Source organism: Trachurus japonicus, chromosome 7 (genome assembly GCF_045865225.1).
Source record: "Trachurus japonicus isolate A0001 chromosome 7, Traja_1.0".
Lineage (NCBI taxonomy): Eukaryota > Metazoa > Chordata > Actinopteri > Carangiformes > Carangidae > Trachurus > Trachurus japonicus.
Genome location: NC_140913.1, coordinates 3,624,462 through 3,641,573, shown reverse-complemented (window position 1 = coordinate 3,641,573; position 17,112 = coordinate 3,624,462). Strand labels below are relative to the sequence as shown.

The following is a 17,112-nucleotide window of genomic DNA, read 5'->3' as shown; positions in this document are numbered from 1 at the left end:
AACATCAAATCAGGGATTGCAGATGAGGATAGCCTCCTTACATAAAAACGCTGACTAAATCAAGGCCTGGGTTCCAGGAACAGACGGGTGTTTCCTCCTCCAGGCTCCATCCAGTTAATAACATGAGTGTTAGTGGAGGAACGCAGCAGGGAAATCATCCTCCAGGATAGACACACAGACAGACAGGGAGGGAGGGAGGGAGGGAGGGAGGGAGGGCAGGAGTCAGCTCTCAGGGTTGAGCAACAGAGGAGGAAGACTGTTGGGAAAGAGCTCGGAGACGAAGAGCAGGAGTGTAGTGTTTAGACAGAGAGAAATGAAAATTAGGTAGAGACTGAACGAGGACCCAGAGGAATCTGTGTGTGTGTGTGTGTGTGTGTGTGTGTGTGTGTGTGTTGAGCGGCAAAGGTCTCAGCCTCTATCCATCATTATGGAAGCCCCACTGGGACATTTAAATACTGATGTTTTCTTTCTGCCTTTTAACTGGACTAGAGCGAAAAAGGGACAAAAAGAGGTATAAAGAAGGAGTGAACTGAATAGAGAGAGAGTGAGGAGCAAAGGGGGAGAGAGAAGCAGAGAAGGAAGGAAGGACAAGGAGACAAAGAGAGAAAGAGTGGAGAAAATGGAAGGAAGGGAGGATATTGTCAGGAGAGAGGAGAGGGCGAATGAAGGGAGAAAACAGAAAGTAAGGAGTATGTGTGAATCTGGGAGCAGTGGAAGAATACAACATGACTAGACGGAGGTGTGGAGAGAGGTCAGTGTGCTGTAACATGACGAGGTCCACATGAGAAATACATGTTGCTGTTGGCAACAGAAATATCTGGTCAGTTTAATTCATTGGTTTATTTGACAGGGGCAGTGCAACACTGATCAACACAGAATTAAAAAGAAAACTGCAAGTGAGCCAGAGTTAGCCAGTAAGGCTAATTTTTATCCGTTGTCCCTGGCAACCTAAGAACCAAAAAAGGGTAACATGTAAGCAATGCATTAAAGGAGAAGTAAGCGGAATATTTGTGTTAATATAAGTCTTAAATAGTTGTATCTTCCGACAGCAATCACTTCTATAGAGTGTTTGGTCTGAAACACGGGTCTGTCAGTCACTCTGCTCTGCTCTGAGCCCAGGAGAAAACTTTCCTTGTATCCTACAACCTTTATCCAATGAGGAGAGAGAACGGCATAAAGGGGCGGTCCTCTCTGTTTGTGCAGCCAAGGGATGCGCGTGAATGTGGTGACGTAGGGACGAGGGCGGGGACTGCTAACTCCATCGACTGACAGGAAGTTAGACAAAACCACCGGATCACTGACTTCTGCTTTAAGCAATGCATTAAAATACAACTTAACTTACATATCAATTTACCTAGTAAAAGCTCATAATAACAAATAAGACATGTACATAACAGCAGTCAGTGATTCCACAATCACTCCAATATGATACATAACCAGTCTGACCAACTCAGATACAACCAGTCAACCAGTTCCACTATTAAAACCAATATCTGAAACTAAATACGACATAAAAGCACGAGTGAAACCAGTTTGAACAGACTGGAGAGGACCAGTTAAAATAAAACAATACACAGGCTGGTCTACCACTTCAAATGCAATAGGTCTGAACCACACAGAAAAAACCAGAACCAGTTCAGATCCACCTCATACAAACCAGTTAAAGGGATATCCATCCATCCATCCATTTTCATCCGCTTATCTGAGTCCGGGTCGCGGGGGCAACAGTCGGAGCAAGGATCCCCAGACTTCCCTCTCCCCGGACACTTCCTCCAGCTCTTCCGGGGGGACCCCAAGGCGTTCCCAGGCCAGCCGAGTGACGTAGTCACTCCAGCGTGTCCTGGGTCTTCCTCGGGGCCTCCTCCCGGTGGGGCATGCCCGGAACACCTCACGAGGGAGGCGTCCAGGGGGCATCCTATACAGGTGCCCGAGCCACCTCAGCTGGCTCCTCTCGATGTGGAGGAGCAGCGGCTCTACTCCGAGCTCCTCCCGGGTGACAGAGCTCCTCACCCTATCTCTAAGGGAGCGCCCCGCCACCCTGCGGAGGAAACTCATTTCGGCCGCTTGTATCCGGGATCCCGTTCTTTCGGTCATGACCCAGAGTTCATGACCATAGGTGAGGGTGGGAACGTAGATCGACCGGTAAATCGAGAGCTTTGCCTTTCGGCTCAGCTCCTTCTTCACCACGACGGACCGATACAATGACCGCATTACTGCGGCCGCCGCACCGATCCGCCTGTCGATCTCGCGCTCCGTTCTCCCCTCACTCGTGAACAAGACCCCAAGATACTTAAACTCCTCCACCTGAGGCAGGAACTCTCCCCCGACCTGGAGGGTGCAAGCCACCTTTTTCCGGTCGAGAACCATGGCCTCGGACTTAGAGGTGCTGATTCTCATCCCAGCTGCTTCACACTCGGCTGCAAACCGCCCCAGTGCATGCTGAAGGTCCTGGCTCGAGGGAGCCAACAAGACAACATCATCCGCAAAAAGCAGAGATGAAATCAAGTGGCTCCCGAACCGTACCCCCTCCGGCACTTGGCTGCGCCTAGAAATTCTGTCCATAAAAATAATGAACAGAACCGGTGACAAAGGGCAGCCCTGCCGGAGTCCAACACGCACCGGGAACAGGTCTGACTTGCTGCCGGCAATGCGAACCAAGCTCCTGCTCCGGTCATACAGGGACCGTACAGCCCTCAGCAGAGGGCCTCCGACCCCATACTCTCGGAGCACCTCCCACAGGATGCCACGTGGGACACGGTCGAAAGCCTTCTCCAAGTCCACAAAACACATGTGGACTGGTTGGGCAAACTCCCATGCACCCTCGAGCACCCTGCGGAGGGTGTAGAGCTGGTCCAGCGTTCCACGGCCAGGACGAAAACCGCATTGTTCCTCCTGAATCCGAGGTTCGACTATCGGCCGAATTCTCCTCTCCAGCACCCTGGAATAGACTTTCCCCGGGAGGCTGAGGAGTGTGATCCCCCGGTAGTTGGAACACACCCTCCGGTCCCCCTTTTTGAAGAGAGGGACCACCACCCCGGTCTGCCAGTCCAGAGGCACTGTCCCCGACTGCCACGCGATGCTGCAGAGGCGTGTCAGCCACGACAGCCCCGCAACATCCAGAGACTTGAGGTACTCAGGGCGGATCTCATCCACCCCCGGTGCCTTGCCACCGAGGAGCTTCCGGACTACCTCAGTGACTTCAGCTTGGGTGATGAATGAATCAACCTCTGAATCCTCAGCCTCTGCTTCCTCGACGGAAGGCGTGTCAGTGGGATTGAGGAGATCCTCAAAGTATTCCTTCCACCGTCCGACGATATCCCCAGTCGAGGTCAACAGCTCCCCTCCTCCACTGTAAACAGTGTTGGCGGAGCACTGCTTCCCCCTCCTGAGGCGTCGGATGGTTTGCCAGAATTTCCTCGAGGCCGACCGGTAGTCCTCCTCCATGGCCTCCCCGAACTTTTCCCAGACCCGAGTTTTTGCTTCCGCGACCGCCCGGGCTGCCGTCCGCTTGGCCTGCCGGTACCCGTCAGCTGCCTCGGGAGTCCCCCGAGCTAGCCAGGCTCGGTAGGACTCCTTCTTCAGCTTGACGGCATCCCTTACTTCTGGTGTCCACCACCGGGTTCGGGGATTACCGCCACGACAAGCACCGGAGACCTTACGGCCACAGCTCCGGACGGCCGCGTCAACAATGGAAGTGGAGAACATGGTCCATTCAGACTCAATGTCTCCGGCCTCCCTCGGAATCCGGTCAAAGTTCTCCCGGAGGTGGGAGTTGAAGACCTCCCTGACAGGGGATTCTGCCAGACGTTCCCAGCAGACCCTCACGATACGCTTGGGTCTGCCAAGTCTGACCAGCTTCCTCCCCTGCCAGCGGATCCAACTCACCACCAGGTGGTGATCAGTTGACAGCTCAGCCCCTCTCTTCACCCGAGTGTCCAAGACATACGGCCGGAGATCAGATGACACGACTACAAAGTCGATCATTGACCTCCGGCCTAGGGTGTCCTGGTGCCACGTGCACTGATGGACACCCTTATGCCTGAACATGGTGTTCGTTATGGACAAACCGTGGCTAGCACAGAAGTCCAATAACAAAACACCGCTCGGGTTCAGATCGGGGAGGCCGTTCCTCCCAATCACACCTCTCCAGGTAACACTGTCGCTGCCCACGTGAGCGTTGAAGTCCCCCAACAGAACGATGGAGTCCCCGGTTGGAGCACTTTCCAGCACCCCTCCCAGGGCCTCCAGGAAGGCCGGGTACTCTGCACTGCCGTTCGGCCCGTAGGCCGAGACAACAGTGAGAGACCTATCCCCGACCCGAAGGCGCAGGGAAACGACCCTCTCGTTCAGTGGGGAGAACTCCAACACATGGCGGCTGAGCTGGGGGGCTATGAGCAAGCCCACACCAGCTCGCCGCCTCTCACCATGGGCAACTCCAGAGTGGAAGAGAGTCCAGCCTCTCTCAAGGAGTTGGGTTCCAGAGCCCAGGCTGTGCGTGGAGGTGAGCCCGACTATCTCTAGTCGATACCTCTCAGCCTCCCGCACGAGCTCAGGCTCTTTCCCCCCCAGCGAGGTGACATTCCATGTCCCTAAAGCCAGAGTCGTTGTCCGGGGATTGGGTCGCCGGGGCCCCCGCCCACGGCTGCCACCCAAAACACACGGCACCGGCCCCTTAAAGGGATAGTTCACCCAAAATTGAAATTTCACTCATTATCTACTCCCCCTCATGTGGACTAAGGGCTGGGAGAAGTTTCAGAGTCCTCCGTGGCTTCTCTGAGTTACAGGGGGTCTCGGCGTAGCAGTGCATGTCCATATGACGGTTGCAAATGGATACCAACTGTCTTCGTAACAAAAAGACACACCAAAAAACATCCAAATACCTCCATGCTGCTCGTATGTAATGTCCGTCTTGTATTGAAGCCCCGAAATGCGAAATTGTCCCGAAAAAAATTAAATAAGTCTATATTTCAAGCTTGTTTTGTAGCGGAAGCTTCTCGAAGCTCCTCTTCCCGGTTCGTCAAAATTGGACGAACTGGGAAGAGGACGGACCCTGGTTCGTCCAAATTTGACATGCACTGCTACGCCGAGACCCCCTATAACTCAGATCCACGGATAACTCTGAAACTTCTCCCAGCCCTTAGTCGACATGAGGGTGAGTAGATAATGAGTGAAATTTCAATTTTGGGTGAACTATCCCTTTAAAGCACTTCCACACTTGTTGAGTGTGACCAGTTCAAATACAGTCTGATAGACATACCAGCAACATACACATGTACCAGCACAGATACAAGCAATCAGTATAAGCTGTTGATCTCCAGTGTGGTCAAGCAGTGTGTGTGTGTGTGTGTGTGTGTGTGTGTGTGTGTGTTGTTACTACATGACCATGTACATGACCTGAGAGTTATAACATAGACCAGATGTTGAGAGAGCGTGGAGAGAGAGAGGAATGTGAAGGAGACCCCTGGCTATTGTTTGTGTTGTGTGTCATCGCCGGACAAATAAACCAACACACAGAGACACACGCACACATGCGCGCGCACACGCAGGAATATTAAACTCAGTCAGGGTCCTCTTGCTTATTCTTTCAGTATCATAGCAACAGAGACACCTCGGACCACGACATGGAGACAACAGAGTTTCAGATATCCGTCACTCGTCATCAAACCATAAGGCCTCAGCTCTGCGGACACTGACTGGTTCCTACTGAAGACGTCAAGCTGTAAAAACACCTCGCTGATGGCCATTCATTGGAAACACATTAGTGGAGGACAGTCAGTGAACGTCACTCCCAAAAATCACAACAGCATGCTGCTTTCCCTCGTTAAACTGGAGAACATGATTGTGTTTGTCCATGGGAGTCAAAGACTTTGATCAGTGATCAGTGATTCTCATTCACCACCTTTGTTAGTGACATCTGAAGGCACGTCACTGGATAGAACTCTCCCATTGGCTCAGGTGGCTGCCAGTCAAAGCGTCTGACTCAGAGGCTTAAAAGAATAGTTCACCCAAAATTCAAATTGCACTCTTTATCTCCTCCCCCTCATGTGGACTAAGGGCTGGGAGAAGTTTCAGAGTCCTCCGTGGCTTCTCTGAGTTACAGGGGGTCTCGGCGTAGCAGTGCATGTCCATATAACGGTTGCAAATGGATACCAACTGTCTTCGTAACAAAAAGACACACCAAAAAACATCCAAATACCTCCATGCTGCTCGTATGTAACGTCCGTCTTGTATTGAAGCCCCGAAATGCGAAATTGTTCCGAAAAACAAGCAAGCAAAATGCGATTTGCGCCGGGGTCAGTAATCGCACTGACGCTGGCGCAAATCTCGCGATATTTGGATGGACCAGGAAGAGGAGCTTCCACTGCAAACAAGCTTGAAATACAGACCTATTTAATTTTTTTTGGAACAATTTCGCATTTCGGGGCTTCAATACAAGACGGACATTACATACGAGCAGCATGGAGGTATTTGGATGTTTTTTGGTGTGTCTTTTTGTTACAAAGACAGTTGGTATCCATTTGCAACCGTTATATGGACATGCACTGCTACGCCGAGACCCCCTGTAACTCAGAGAAGCCACGGAGGACTCTGAAACTTCTCCCAGCCCTTAGTCCACATGAGGGTGAGTAGATAATGAGAAATTTCAATTTTGAGTGAACTATCCCTTTAAATGACAGTTGCTTGTGCAACGGAGGGTCCGGGTGCACCCATAAAGGATGTGCAAACCAGACTGCAAAGCGGTCATTGACCTCTTGGCACAACGGTTTGCATTGCCGCCCGAACCCCACCTGGGGCAGTCCGTACCGAAACACAACGCAGAGGGCCAGATTGACATCGGCTACACTTTTGTACCCAAACTACGGCCACATTTACACAGAGCTGGGAATTACAAAAACAGATATTTCCCCCTCTTCGTTTTTTTTTTTCTTCGAGTGTTTTCAAAAATTCTTCATTTTACCAAACCTGTATAAATGTGCCACTCAGGGCTACTATGAGCCTGGTAAACCTATAGGCAGCAGTGTAATGAGAAGCAAAAAGCCATGCTAGCCAATCAGAATCCTGGAAAAAACACAACAACGAATGACACAAGTTACTTCAGGTTCCTTCCGAGATGGCACGAGGTTCCTTAGTAAACAGGTGGCACACTTACCGTCTCATACTGTGACGCTCTGAAGCCTGAAACTCTGTCTCCTCCTGTCTACATGCAAACAGGAAATCTCCACTTTGGCCTGAGTTTTCAGATATAATCATTTTTGGTGACTTGAAGCTCCGTTTTCATGTGAACTAAAGGCCAAAATGCAGGGAAATATCACAGTTTTTGCTTTGTGTAAACGGGGCCTTAATGGAAGCTATAATGTATTTCCCTGATCTCAAAGTGAGGAGAGGCTGGTCTGAGCTGCAGCTGAAAAGAATCACCAGAACTCATGAACTGGTAAAGAGAGAAACTTACTCACCCCTAGAACAACCCAAACAATTTTTTTGCTTGTTTTATTGACTATTATCCTAATGCTGTGTATACATCTTTATTGAGTATGTATATATTTACCTTTCATAGAGTAGAAAAAAGCAGAGTATGACTCTTGAGCTTCTTATTCAAATGAGAATCAGAAACATTGATATTTCCTTGCTGCATCATGTTACTTGCTGCTGTAGCAACCAACCTTTGCCCTACTTTGTGAACTCTGCAGATGGAGAAAGGTTTCACATACTAATATGAATGAGTTCAGCCCCTTGCTGTGATAACGATGCGTGGACATTTCTGTCCTGCGGGCAGCTCCGTGCTTGGAGAGCTGGCCACTCGTTGCAGCAGCGAGCCGGCAGCTTGTCAGACATGAGTTAACAGGATCAACAAATAAAAACATTAAAATCTCCTTCACAGCTCCCCATGTCTCAGAGAATTTTTTTTTTTTGATAAGCTGCCCTTATCTTAAATCTAAGTGGTTCATTTCTCATATGAAATCCTCCCAGGACTAAATCTGGCAACATAGAAATAGCTGAATATTGCTGAAATATAAAGCAGCCAAACAGTTATAGGTTTGGCTGCTGGTTGATAATAAATGCAAGCATATAACTCTAAACTCCCACCCTATAAAGAACAGTACCAGGCATCTGGACCATTATTGACTTAATGTGAACTGTCTATGAGTCAGTGATGGGTTGTGAGGGAAACAAACATGATACTCGAACACAGACTTGTTTGTTGCTGACTCATGGTCCATCTTTCACTGGTTTCTCACTTTCTGAAGAGGAAACAGTCACATGTGTGATGGAAAGGAACCTCAGACAGGCAGGTTCATGCTGTGGTCAGGGTCAGAGGTCATCATCAGGGATAAGTGGGTGACAAGGACATCGCATTGCAAAAGTAAATGCCTGTCTGCATGTAAAGGAAACAGGACAGAGAGCAAAAACAAACCGTCCATATGAAATACTTTTGGATGAATGTCAGCCCTATGATTTCCTGACCTCAGGCTGATTCAGAGTCCGGGTCAAACACAGTGTGCATTTAATAATCTAAATGTCTCTTCACTTTCCTGTTCCTGTGTTTTGTTTCCTTAATGTGATTTGAAACATCCCATCATCCTCCAGTTAACCTGCCACAGAGAAGACCAATCATCACCCTTTCACTAAACCATCTTCAAGAGCACATAAAGAGCACTTGATTATAATACTCAAGGTTCACACATTCACAGTCCACTCGCCAACATTTATTAAATTTGTCCAGTTTGATTGAAGCTGATGGAAACAAGGCTACATCAGCATTTCTTTGTAACACAACTATCAACAGGAATCAATGGAAAAAACAAAAAACAAAAAAAATCTGTGTAGGTGTGGTTTGATCGGATTGGTTGACAGTGACCAAACCACTCATGTCGTCAGATATTGACTGCTGTGAGTCTGTGACATCACCTTTTCCAAAATGAGCCCTGCCTACTTCAAACCAGTGAGAAGTCCACAGAGACAACAAGAACAGACATCATTCATGTCATACATCCAAAAAATTTTTTCCAACTTTGGCAGAAAATAGTGGTTCCTAGATGAGTCCTGTCCGTCATGAGAAGCTGACTGAAAAAAATAGTGTTTTAAAGGAGACATATTCTGCCCTCTTTCCACAAATTAAAATAGTTCCCAGGCGTCTTAAAGACATGTCTGTGACACAATCCCCCAAGGATCAAACATCACAGCTCTTTTCATCCTCTCTAAACAGCCCTGTTCAGAACAGCTGGTTTCAGTGTCTGTCCCTTTAAATGCAAATCAGTCACTGCTTGCCCCGCCCCTTCTACTGGTACCAGGTAGGGGTGGGGTTATGCCAATTCAAAAGCTAGTTACATCATTGGAAGACATCTGAGGGAACAGCTCATAAAACCACATGGATTTCAATCTAGGGAGCCTGAAAATTACAGATTTGTTTTGTCAATTCTCACATTTTGGGGACCAGAAGGCAAGACAAACACCTAAATATATGTGAAAGAGCCTTCAGAAAGTGATATTTAAATAAAATGTCCCCTTTAAAGACGATATCAGCCTGTTTGTGTATAGTGCTAATGAGTAAATGTTAGCATTCTAACACACTGAGTTTTAGGATGTTAGTATCGTCCCGTGATCCACAGGATTCTTTAAAATGTGTCAGTCTGTCGTCCACACTAGATCTTGACTGATCGAGTTTGTGCTGTGCAGAAATGGGACCCGAGCCTGAAGTTGCTTGCAGAGGGCTACGCCGCTAAATGCATCTGGAACCACAACCCGGAGCTGGAGGACACCGGAGAGAATCTGTTCGCCGGCGACGGGCCTCTGGACCTCAGAGAAGCTCTGGAGAAGTGGTTCCTGGGTGAGTTGGTTACAGGGTTGTGTTTCTAAAGCAGCTCATCCTCCCTCATAGAAAGTCACATATCTTGGCTTTTTACTTAGCAAACTGCAGACAGACACAGTCAGAGAGCAGCTGGTGAACTTAGTGGAGCAGTTAGCAGCTACAGAGCCAGATGTTTCCTTCAGGAGCTGGTGGAGGCCAAACCCAGAGCTGAAGGAGAAGGAACACTGGACTGCTGGATGTGGACGCAGGTGGTTTTGATGCATCACTGTTGGAAGAGCGCGAGTGTAGCTATTAAAATTATTGATGCGTTTCTCCATTCAGGGTCATATTTCTGCTCATGATGGCCCATTGTCATTGCTTGCAAGTGAATGATTGTTGATGTTATGGATACCACATGTGATTTCCCAAGTCAAAATATTTCCTGCGAAAAAGCCCTTCAGCAATCTGATGTGTAACAGGTTTGTTTTATTCTCCCTTTGCTTCTTTGAATAGTTTTTTCCACAGTATTTGTCAATGTTAGGGTCCCTGAAATGTCTGAAATGCTAAGAGGCATGTAGACTATGGCCCAAAAGAGCAAAAACAGTGGTGCAGGTTTCTAACTGCAGAGCTCATTATCAGTCTTTCCATATATGACATCATCTAATGTCCAACCTGACGTCTACTCTGATCCAAGAACTGTTACTCAAGCACTGCAAGTGCCAGTTTGAGCTACACATTTAACGGTGGAAGAATTCCTCCTCTTTCCATTTGACAGCCAAAGCCACTAGCTGAAAATCTGAAATACACCTCATATGATTCATCATCTCTATGATCGATGAATAAATTATTTTTTATAGCGGGAGCCACGCACTAGTACATTAAGTCATTCAATTGACTTCCACCATGGACTGATACGTCATTTAAATGCTGCTTGACCTGAGATACAGGTTTAATGCATCTGTAATATTCACACATTGACAAAGGTCTGTGCTGTTACAGGTTCACTGTGATGGAGTATTTCTAAAGGCTGCAGGAGCTGATGTCATTATACTAATGTATTATAATGTGATTGATGCCTTTAGAGCACCTGGACTATGACTACCAAAACAACAGCTGTGATGAAGACAAGATGTGTGGACACTATACACAGGTCAGACACACTCCAACTGTACATTTATACACACACACACACATTTATCTCTGGGCTGGATTAGCTAAATTTGAACTGTGTGTGTGTGTGTCTTAGATGGTGTGGGCGGACACACACAGAGTCGGCTGTGCCTTCCATATATGCAACAACATGGAGGGACTGGACTGGGAGAGAGTCTCCTTCCTTGTCTGCAACTACTACCCAGCGTCAGTACAACTACTTTACTACAGTACTGTCATTAGTAGGGAACTGCTTCTACTAGGATCAACTGTTTAGAACTGCTACTACACTGCAAAAACTCAATATCTTACCAAGAATATTTGTCTTATTTCTAGTAAAAACAAATCTCATTATACGTAAAATCACATTAAAAAAACGAGCTTGTTTTTAGACACTTTTTACTTCTTTCAAGCATTTTTTTTTTTACTTGAAATAAGTAGAAAAATGTGATAGTGGGGCAAGTTTTTCTTTTTTATTACAAGCTCAAAAAACTTCTTTCACTGGCAGATTCTTCAACTTATTTCAAGTGAAAATTAGTTTGAAACAAGTGAAATAATCTAAAAACAAGTTCATTTTTAGGTGATGAGTCTTATTTAAAGTGGAAAGAGATTAGTTTTGATTAGAAATGAGACATTTTGACAAGAAATATGACAAATATTCTTGGAAAGATTTTGAGTTTTTGCAGTGTATTGAGCTGTAAAGAAGTACATTTACTTGTTTTACTACAGGACTACCACCACCACTACCTATGCTACAACTTTTAAAACTACTAATCCACTGTTGGTGTTCCCACTGCTGTTAGTATAGCCACTGTTACTACCACAGTTACAATTACCTCTGTTACCACTACACTGCAAAAACTCAAAATCTTTCCAAGAATATTTGTCCCTTTTCTTGTCAAAATGTCTAATTTCTAGTCAAAACTAATCTCTTTCCACTTAAAATAAGACTCATCACCTAAAAATGAACTTGTTTTTAGATCATTTTCACTTGTTTCTAACTAATTTTCACTTGAAATAAGTTGAAGAATCTGCCAGTGAAAGAAGTTTTTTGAGCTTGTAATAAAAAAGAAAAACTTGCCTCACTATCACATTTTTCTACTTATTTCAAGTGAAAATATGCTTGAAATAAGTAAAAAGGTGTCTACAAACAAGCTACTTTATTATGATGTTTCTTGTTTTAAGTATAATGAGATTAGTTTTGACTAGAAATGACATTTTGACTAGAAATAAGACAAATATTCTTGGTAAGATATTTGAGTTTTTGCAGTGTACAGTACTGCCACCACAGCTACTGTGGGACAACAGCTCCCTCTTGTGGTCAGTACTGATCTTCTTCACAGGGTGTTGGTGTGGAAATATAATTCTTCCCTGTGTCACTGGGAGGAGCCTTTACAACAAATAATGAATCAGACTATAAATATGTGAGTCTGCATGTGTTCATGAGTACAGTATATCTATATATATGTGTGTGTGTGTGTGTGTGTGTGTCCTCAGAGGGAACTATGAAGAGGTGAGGCCGTATGTGGAGGGTGACTGGTGTTCCAGATGTCCCGAAAACCTGCAGAAATGTGAAAACAACATGTGCGGTACGACACCTCTCTGTCGCTCTCCTCCTCATGAGCTGCTGTGACTCAGCAGCTCACGCACATCCATTCAACCTCAGGCCTCACAGCTTGGATCAGATGGTTCAGGGTTTAGTGCCGGCCCTGGTCCCGAGGATCCAGACTGCTGCAGATTTCATGACTAAGCAGCTTGTTCACTGCAGTAATCTGCAGTCACTTGCCACCCTGGCTGTGAATCAGTCCCATAAAGTTGTGTGAAACAGCAGAGCTCTGAGTGCCATGAACAAGTATTTGCCCCCTTCCTGATTTCTTACTTGTCCCCCTTAAATATTTAGGATCATCAAACAAATTTTAATATTAGAAAAAGATAAACCAGGTAAATAAAAAAATGCAGTTTAAATGATGATTTTTTTTATTAAGGGGGAAAAAAAGCTATCCAAACCTACCTGGTCCTGTGTGAAAAAGTAATTCCCCTCTTGTTAAATCATGAAGTAACTTAATAATTTCTTTGGAAAGCTGAGGTTAATTTCACCATTTATACCCAGACCTGTTGAATCAAGAAATCACCACAATAGAACCTGTCTGACAAATAAAAGTTGGCTGAGAGATCTCAAAAAGCAACACATCATGCTGCAATCTAAAGAAATTAAAAAACAAAACAAAACAAAAAACCTTTTTCACACAGTAAAGGAAATAATCTTTTATGCATTGGGTTATCTTTGTTTAATATTAAAAGTTTGATGATACATTTATGCGTGGCAAATAAGTAAGAAATGAGGAAGGGGACAAGTACTTTTTCACAGCACTGTATATCTTAAAGGACTTTTGGCAGATTGGCCCATTGCCATAATCCCTATAGTCATAGCAGTAGGTTTGCGTTACCTTTAATTATCGGTGCAAGTTATTTTTAGAACGGTGGAGCAGAGCTGCGAGCTGCTCAGAGCTACAGAGCCTAATGGGATTTCTTGGTTTCCCTCATCAAACTCATCAAATACACAATCCAACAACTCCACAACGCTCTGGTGGACAAGTTGTGACCTGCACATTCACCACGCTATGAGATAATAACAGAATGTTACGATACGGAAACAAAACCACTGATGTGCGTTCTTGTCGGGGGCAGTTTTTTGACAAGCAGTCTCTGCATTTGCCTCGAAAACAACTCCATCTTGTATCGTTCCGTTATTTCCGTTATCTCATAGCGTGGTGAATGTGCAGGTCACAACTTGTCCACCAGAGTGTTTTGGAGTTGTTGGATTGTGTATTTGATGAGTTTAATGAGGGAAACCAAGAAATTCCATTAGCTTCCGTAGCGTAGCTCTGAACAGCTCACGGCTCTGCTCCGCAGATCTAAAAACAGCTTGCAAAGACAATTCAACGTAACAAACCTACTCCTAAAACTATAGGGATATGGAAATGAGTCAATTTGCCAAAATGTTGAACTATGCCTTTAATGTTTTCAGCTGTTAGTTGGATTAAACATTGTGATGTTGGTCACATGTGACCAAGTAGTATTTAACTTAATTATCATGGTCCCTTTCTGTCAGTCTTCAAGAAACAATCTGAACAGGTTTTAAAAAGTGATTTCCTTATTGTTTCTAGTTGCTGACACTGTGGACGAGGGAGATGATGGAGACTGGTGGACATCCCCTCCACCCATGTCTGATCCCTCCCTTCCGCCTGCAGTGGAGGACAATGGGGAGGTTGTTCTTTCTCCGACACCAACTGATGCCCTGCCTGCGGTTGAGGACGGTGATTTAACAGACACCCCCGCCCCAGATACACCCAGTGCTGGAGAACCAGCAACACTGGGAGAGGAGGACAATGTTGGAGAGGAGATGGACAAGGGGAATGAGAAGGAGAAGGAGCAGGAGCAGGAGAAGGAGAAGGAGAAGGAGGAGGAGAAGGAAAATGAGAAGCAAAAGGAGAAGGAGGAGAGGAAGGAGGAGAGAAAGGAAACTGTGGATAAGGTGGAGAGCGAATGGGAAAACGATGTAACGCGAAAAGCACACAAGCAGCCTGGTAGTAACACCACTGGTTTAGTATCATCACTTTTCCTCCTTGTAGCCTGTCTGACTGGGATCCTGACTCTGAGGCTGTGAGGAGGAGAAGGAAAGAGGAGACACCATGTTCACCTCACCTCACCACTCGCGCATCGACTGCACATCCCCTTGTTAATCCGCCCCGTGGTAACTCTCTCCCCTGCAGAGCCAAATGGGTCAATTAATAATTCACACTCATCAGAAACAAACATCTGCCCTTTTTTAAAACATCTGCAAGTAGTCTGGAGTAACATCTGGGTCAAATAACACGTATAACCTGCTTCAACCTGTCTGGAAATACAAAACACTTCACTGTCACAGAGTTGCAGTCACTGACAGCTACTAAATCTAATTGTTCTCATTTAGAAGAAGCACACAGGCATCAGGTGACAACCGAGAAACGGCACAGACTTCTTTTGGATAAACACAAGGTTTATGAAGTGAAGCACGACATGATTCCGACCTTATTCAATTTGATGAGATGATTGAGAGACGAGACAGTACAGGAAGCAGGGGAGACAGCCAGCCTGTCCCCGTCCACCAAGCAGCACCTCTGACATGTTGCACTGTCAGACTGTCCCGTGAGAAACGAGGACACATCTAGCGGTTGTAGTAAACACGACGGGAGCAAAGGGAAACGTGTGGGGATGTAGACAAAACAGAGGCAAAGTCAGGAGGAGGCTGTGAAAACAAATATTCTGTTTGAATAAAACAAAATCAGAGGTGGGTTGTTGCTCAGAGGTCTGACCTCAGGTTAGCTGTTTCCCCCGGATTAGCCACAAAACCTTTAACCAGAAAATAAAATAAAAAATAAATGACCACGTCATGGCTGTCTGCCTCAGGCTAGTTGAAGGCTACGTCCCTGTTCGACCGGAGTCATAAAATTTTTAACAACCGTGTGAAATTTTGTCATAATTTCTATGAAGTCTTAAGTAATGCGGCTAAAACATGTTTTTGTGAGGTCACTGTAACCTTGACCTTTGACCACAGAGTCAATCTAATCAGTTCAAATGAGTCCAAATGAATGTTTGTGCCAAATTTGGACAGGTTATGGAGATATCGTGCTGGACAGAAAACAATAAGCGTCCAGCTCTGGTCGTTTCCATCACAAATGCATTGGTTTACGACTTTTAAAGGGATAGTTCAACATTTTGGCAAATTGGCCCATTGCCATAATCCCTATAGTCATAGCAGTAGGTTCGTCACCTTAAATTGTCGGTGCAAGCTATTTTTAGAACGGTGGAGCAGAGCCGTGAGCTGCTCAGAGCTACGCTACAGAGGCTAATGGGATTTCTTGGTTTCCCTCATCAAACTCATCAAATCCTACACAATCCAACAACTCCAAAACGCTTTCGTGGACAAGTTGTGACCTGTACATTCACCACGCTATGAGATAATAACAGAACGTTACGAGACAGAGTTGTTTTGAGGTGAATTCATGCAAAACAGCTGATGCGCGTTGCCTTCAGGGACAGTTTTTCAGCAAGCAGTCTCTGTATTTCCCTCTAAAACAACTCTGTGTGGTAACGTTGTGTTATTATCTCATAGCGTGGTGAATGTGCAGGTCACAACTTGTCCACCAGAGCGTTTTGGAGTTGTTGGATTGTGTATTTGATGAGTTTGATGAGGAAAACCAAGAAATTCCATTAGCCTCCGTAGTGTAGCTCTGAGCAGCTCACGGCTCTGCTCCACCAGAAAAACAGCTTGCACCAACAAATAAAGGTAATGAACCAACTGCTAAGACCATAGGGATTTTGGCAATGGGCCAATTTGCCAAAATGTTGAACTATCCCTTTAACATTTTTGATTTGGATAGAGCTCCATGAACATTACTCAAACAGAGCTGTACTTCCTTTGTGCTGGGGATAGAGGCCGTCTCAGATCTGGCAGTGGATCATTAGTATCTGCAGGGTGACAGCGGCATTAAGATCTACACACACAGTTTCATCTCACGTGGTTACAAACCACTGTAAATACCAAGTCGAACCAAAGGAGTGGGAGATATTTTTTTAATTGTGCTCTTAGTGTTTGGTGAATGCAGGAGAAATGACTGTGTTTCAAACTGACGACCCTGCTTCTTCTCTGATGACTTTCACAAATATATATCTACTGTACACTCTGTATACTCTCAGACTGGAACTACAACTGGACAGAGTCCCTAATAATATCATATCTCTGTTACACTGTCTTATAGTCAGGAGGATATTACCATAACTATCTTCATAACTTTAGCAAAGATTGCTGTAAATGTCTGTATATAAGATTAATAATGAAATAAACCTTATTTCTCCTTTTTGACATCATACTGTATGTGTCATTCTTTGTTTCAATTTATACTGATTTGTACAGATTATAATACATTTGACTACAATTAGTCTTTTCTCCTTTTCTTTTTTTTTTTTACTCAAAACTAGCCACAGTGTATTTACTTAATCTGAGAACTGCAAATTTGAATGATCTTGACATTGAGAATATCAGTCTGAAAATATTATTTGATCTCAAGATTTTATCTCTAACACAAACCACTGTAATAATTAGATACTAAAATAATTACTGTAATTCAAAATCT

At 45.2% G+C, this 17,112-nt stretch overlaps 1 protein-coding gene across 2 annotated transcripts in view; it reads left to right on the top strand.

The window, feature by feature from the left end:
* LOC146984018 (uncharacterized) overlaps positions 1–14,760 on the top strand; it is a 68,820-nt gene extending 54,060 nt beyond the window's left edge. For both annotated transcript variants that reach the window (XM_085780839.1, XM_085780840.1), the window contains 5 exons: positions 9,676–9,826; positions 10,870–10,937; positions 11,034–11,143; positions 12,434–12,525; positions 14,104–14,760. In XM_085780839.1, the coding sequence (XP_085636965.1) occupies positions 9,676–9,826; positions 10,870–10,937; positions 11,034–11,143; positions 12,434–12,525; positions 14,104–14,603 (921 nt within the window). In that variant the 3' untranslated portion in view covers positions 14,604–14,760. The remainder of the gene's footprint in view (positions 1–9,675; positions 9,827–10,869; positions 10,938–11,033; positions 11,144–12,433; positions 12,526–14,103) is intronic.
* Positions 14,761–17,112: the final 2,352 nt, after the last annotated feature.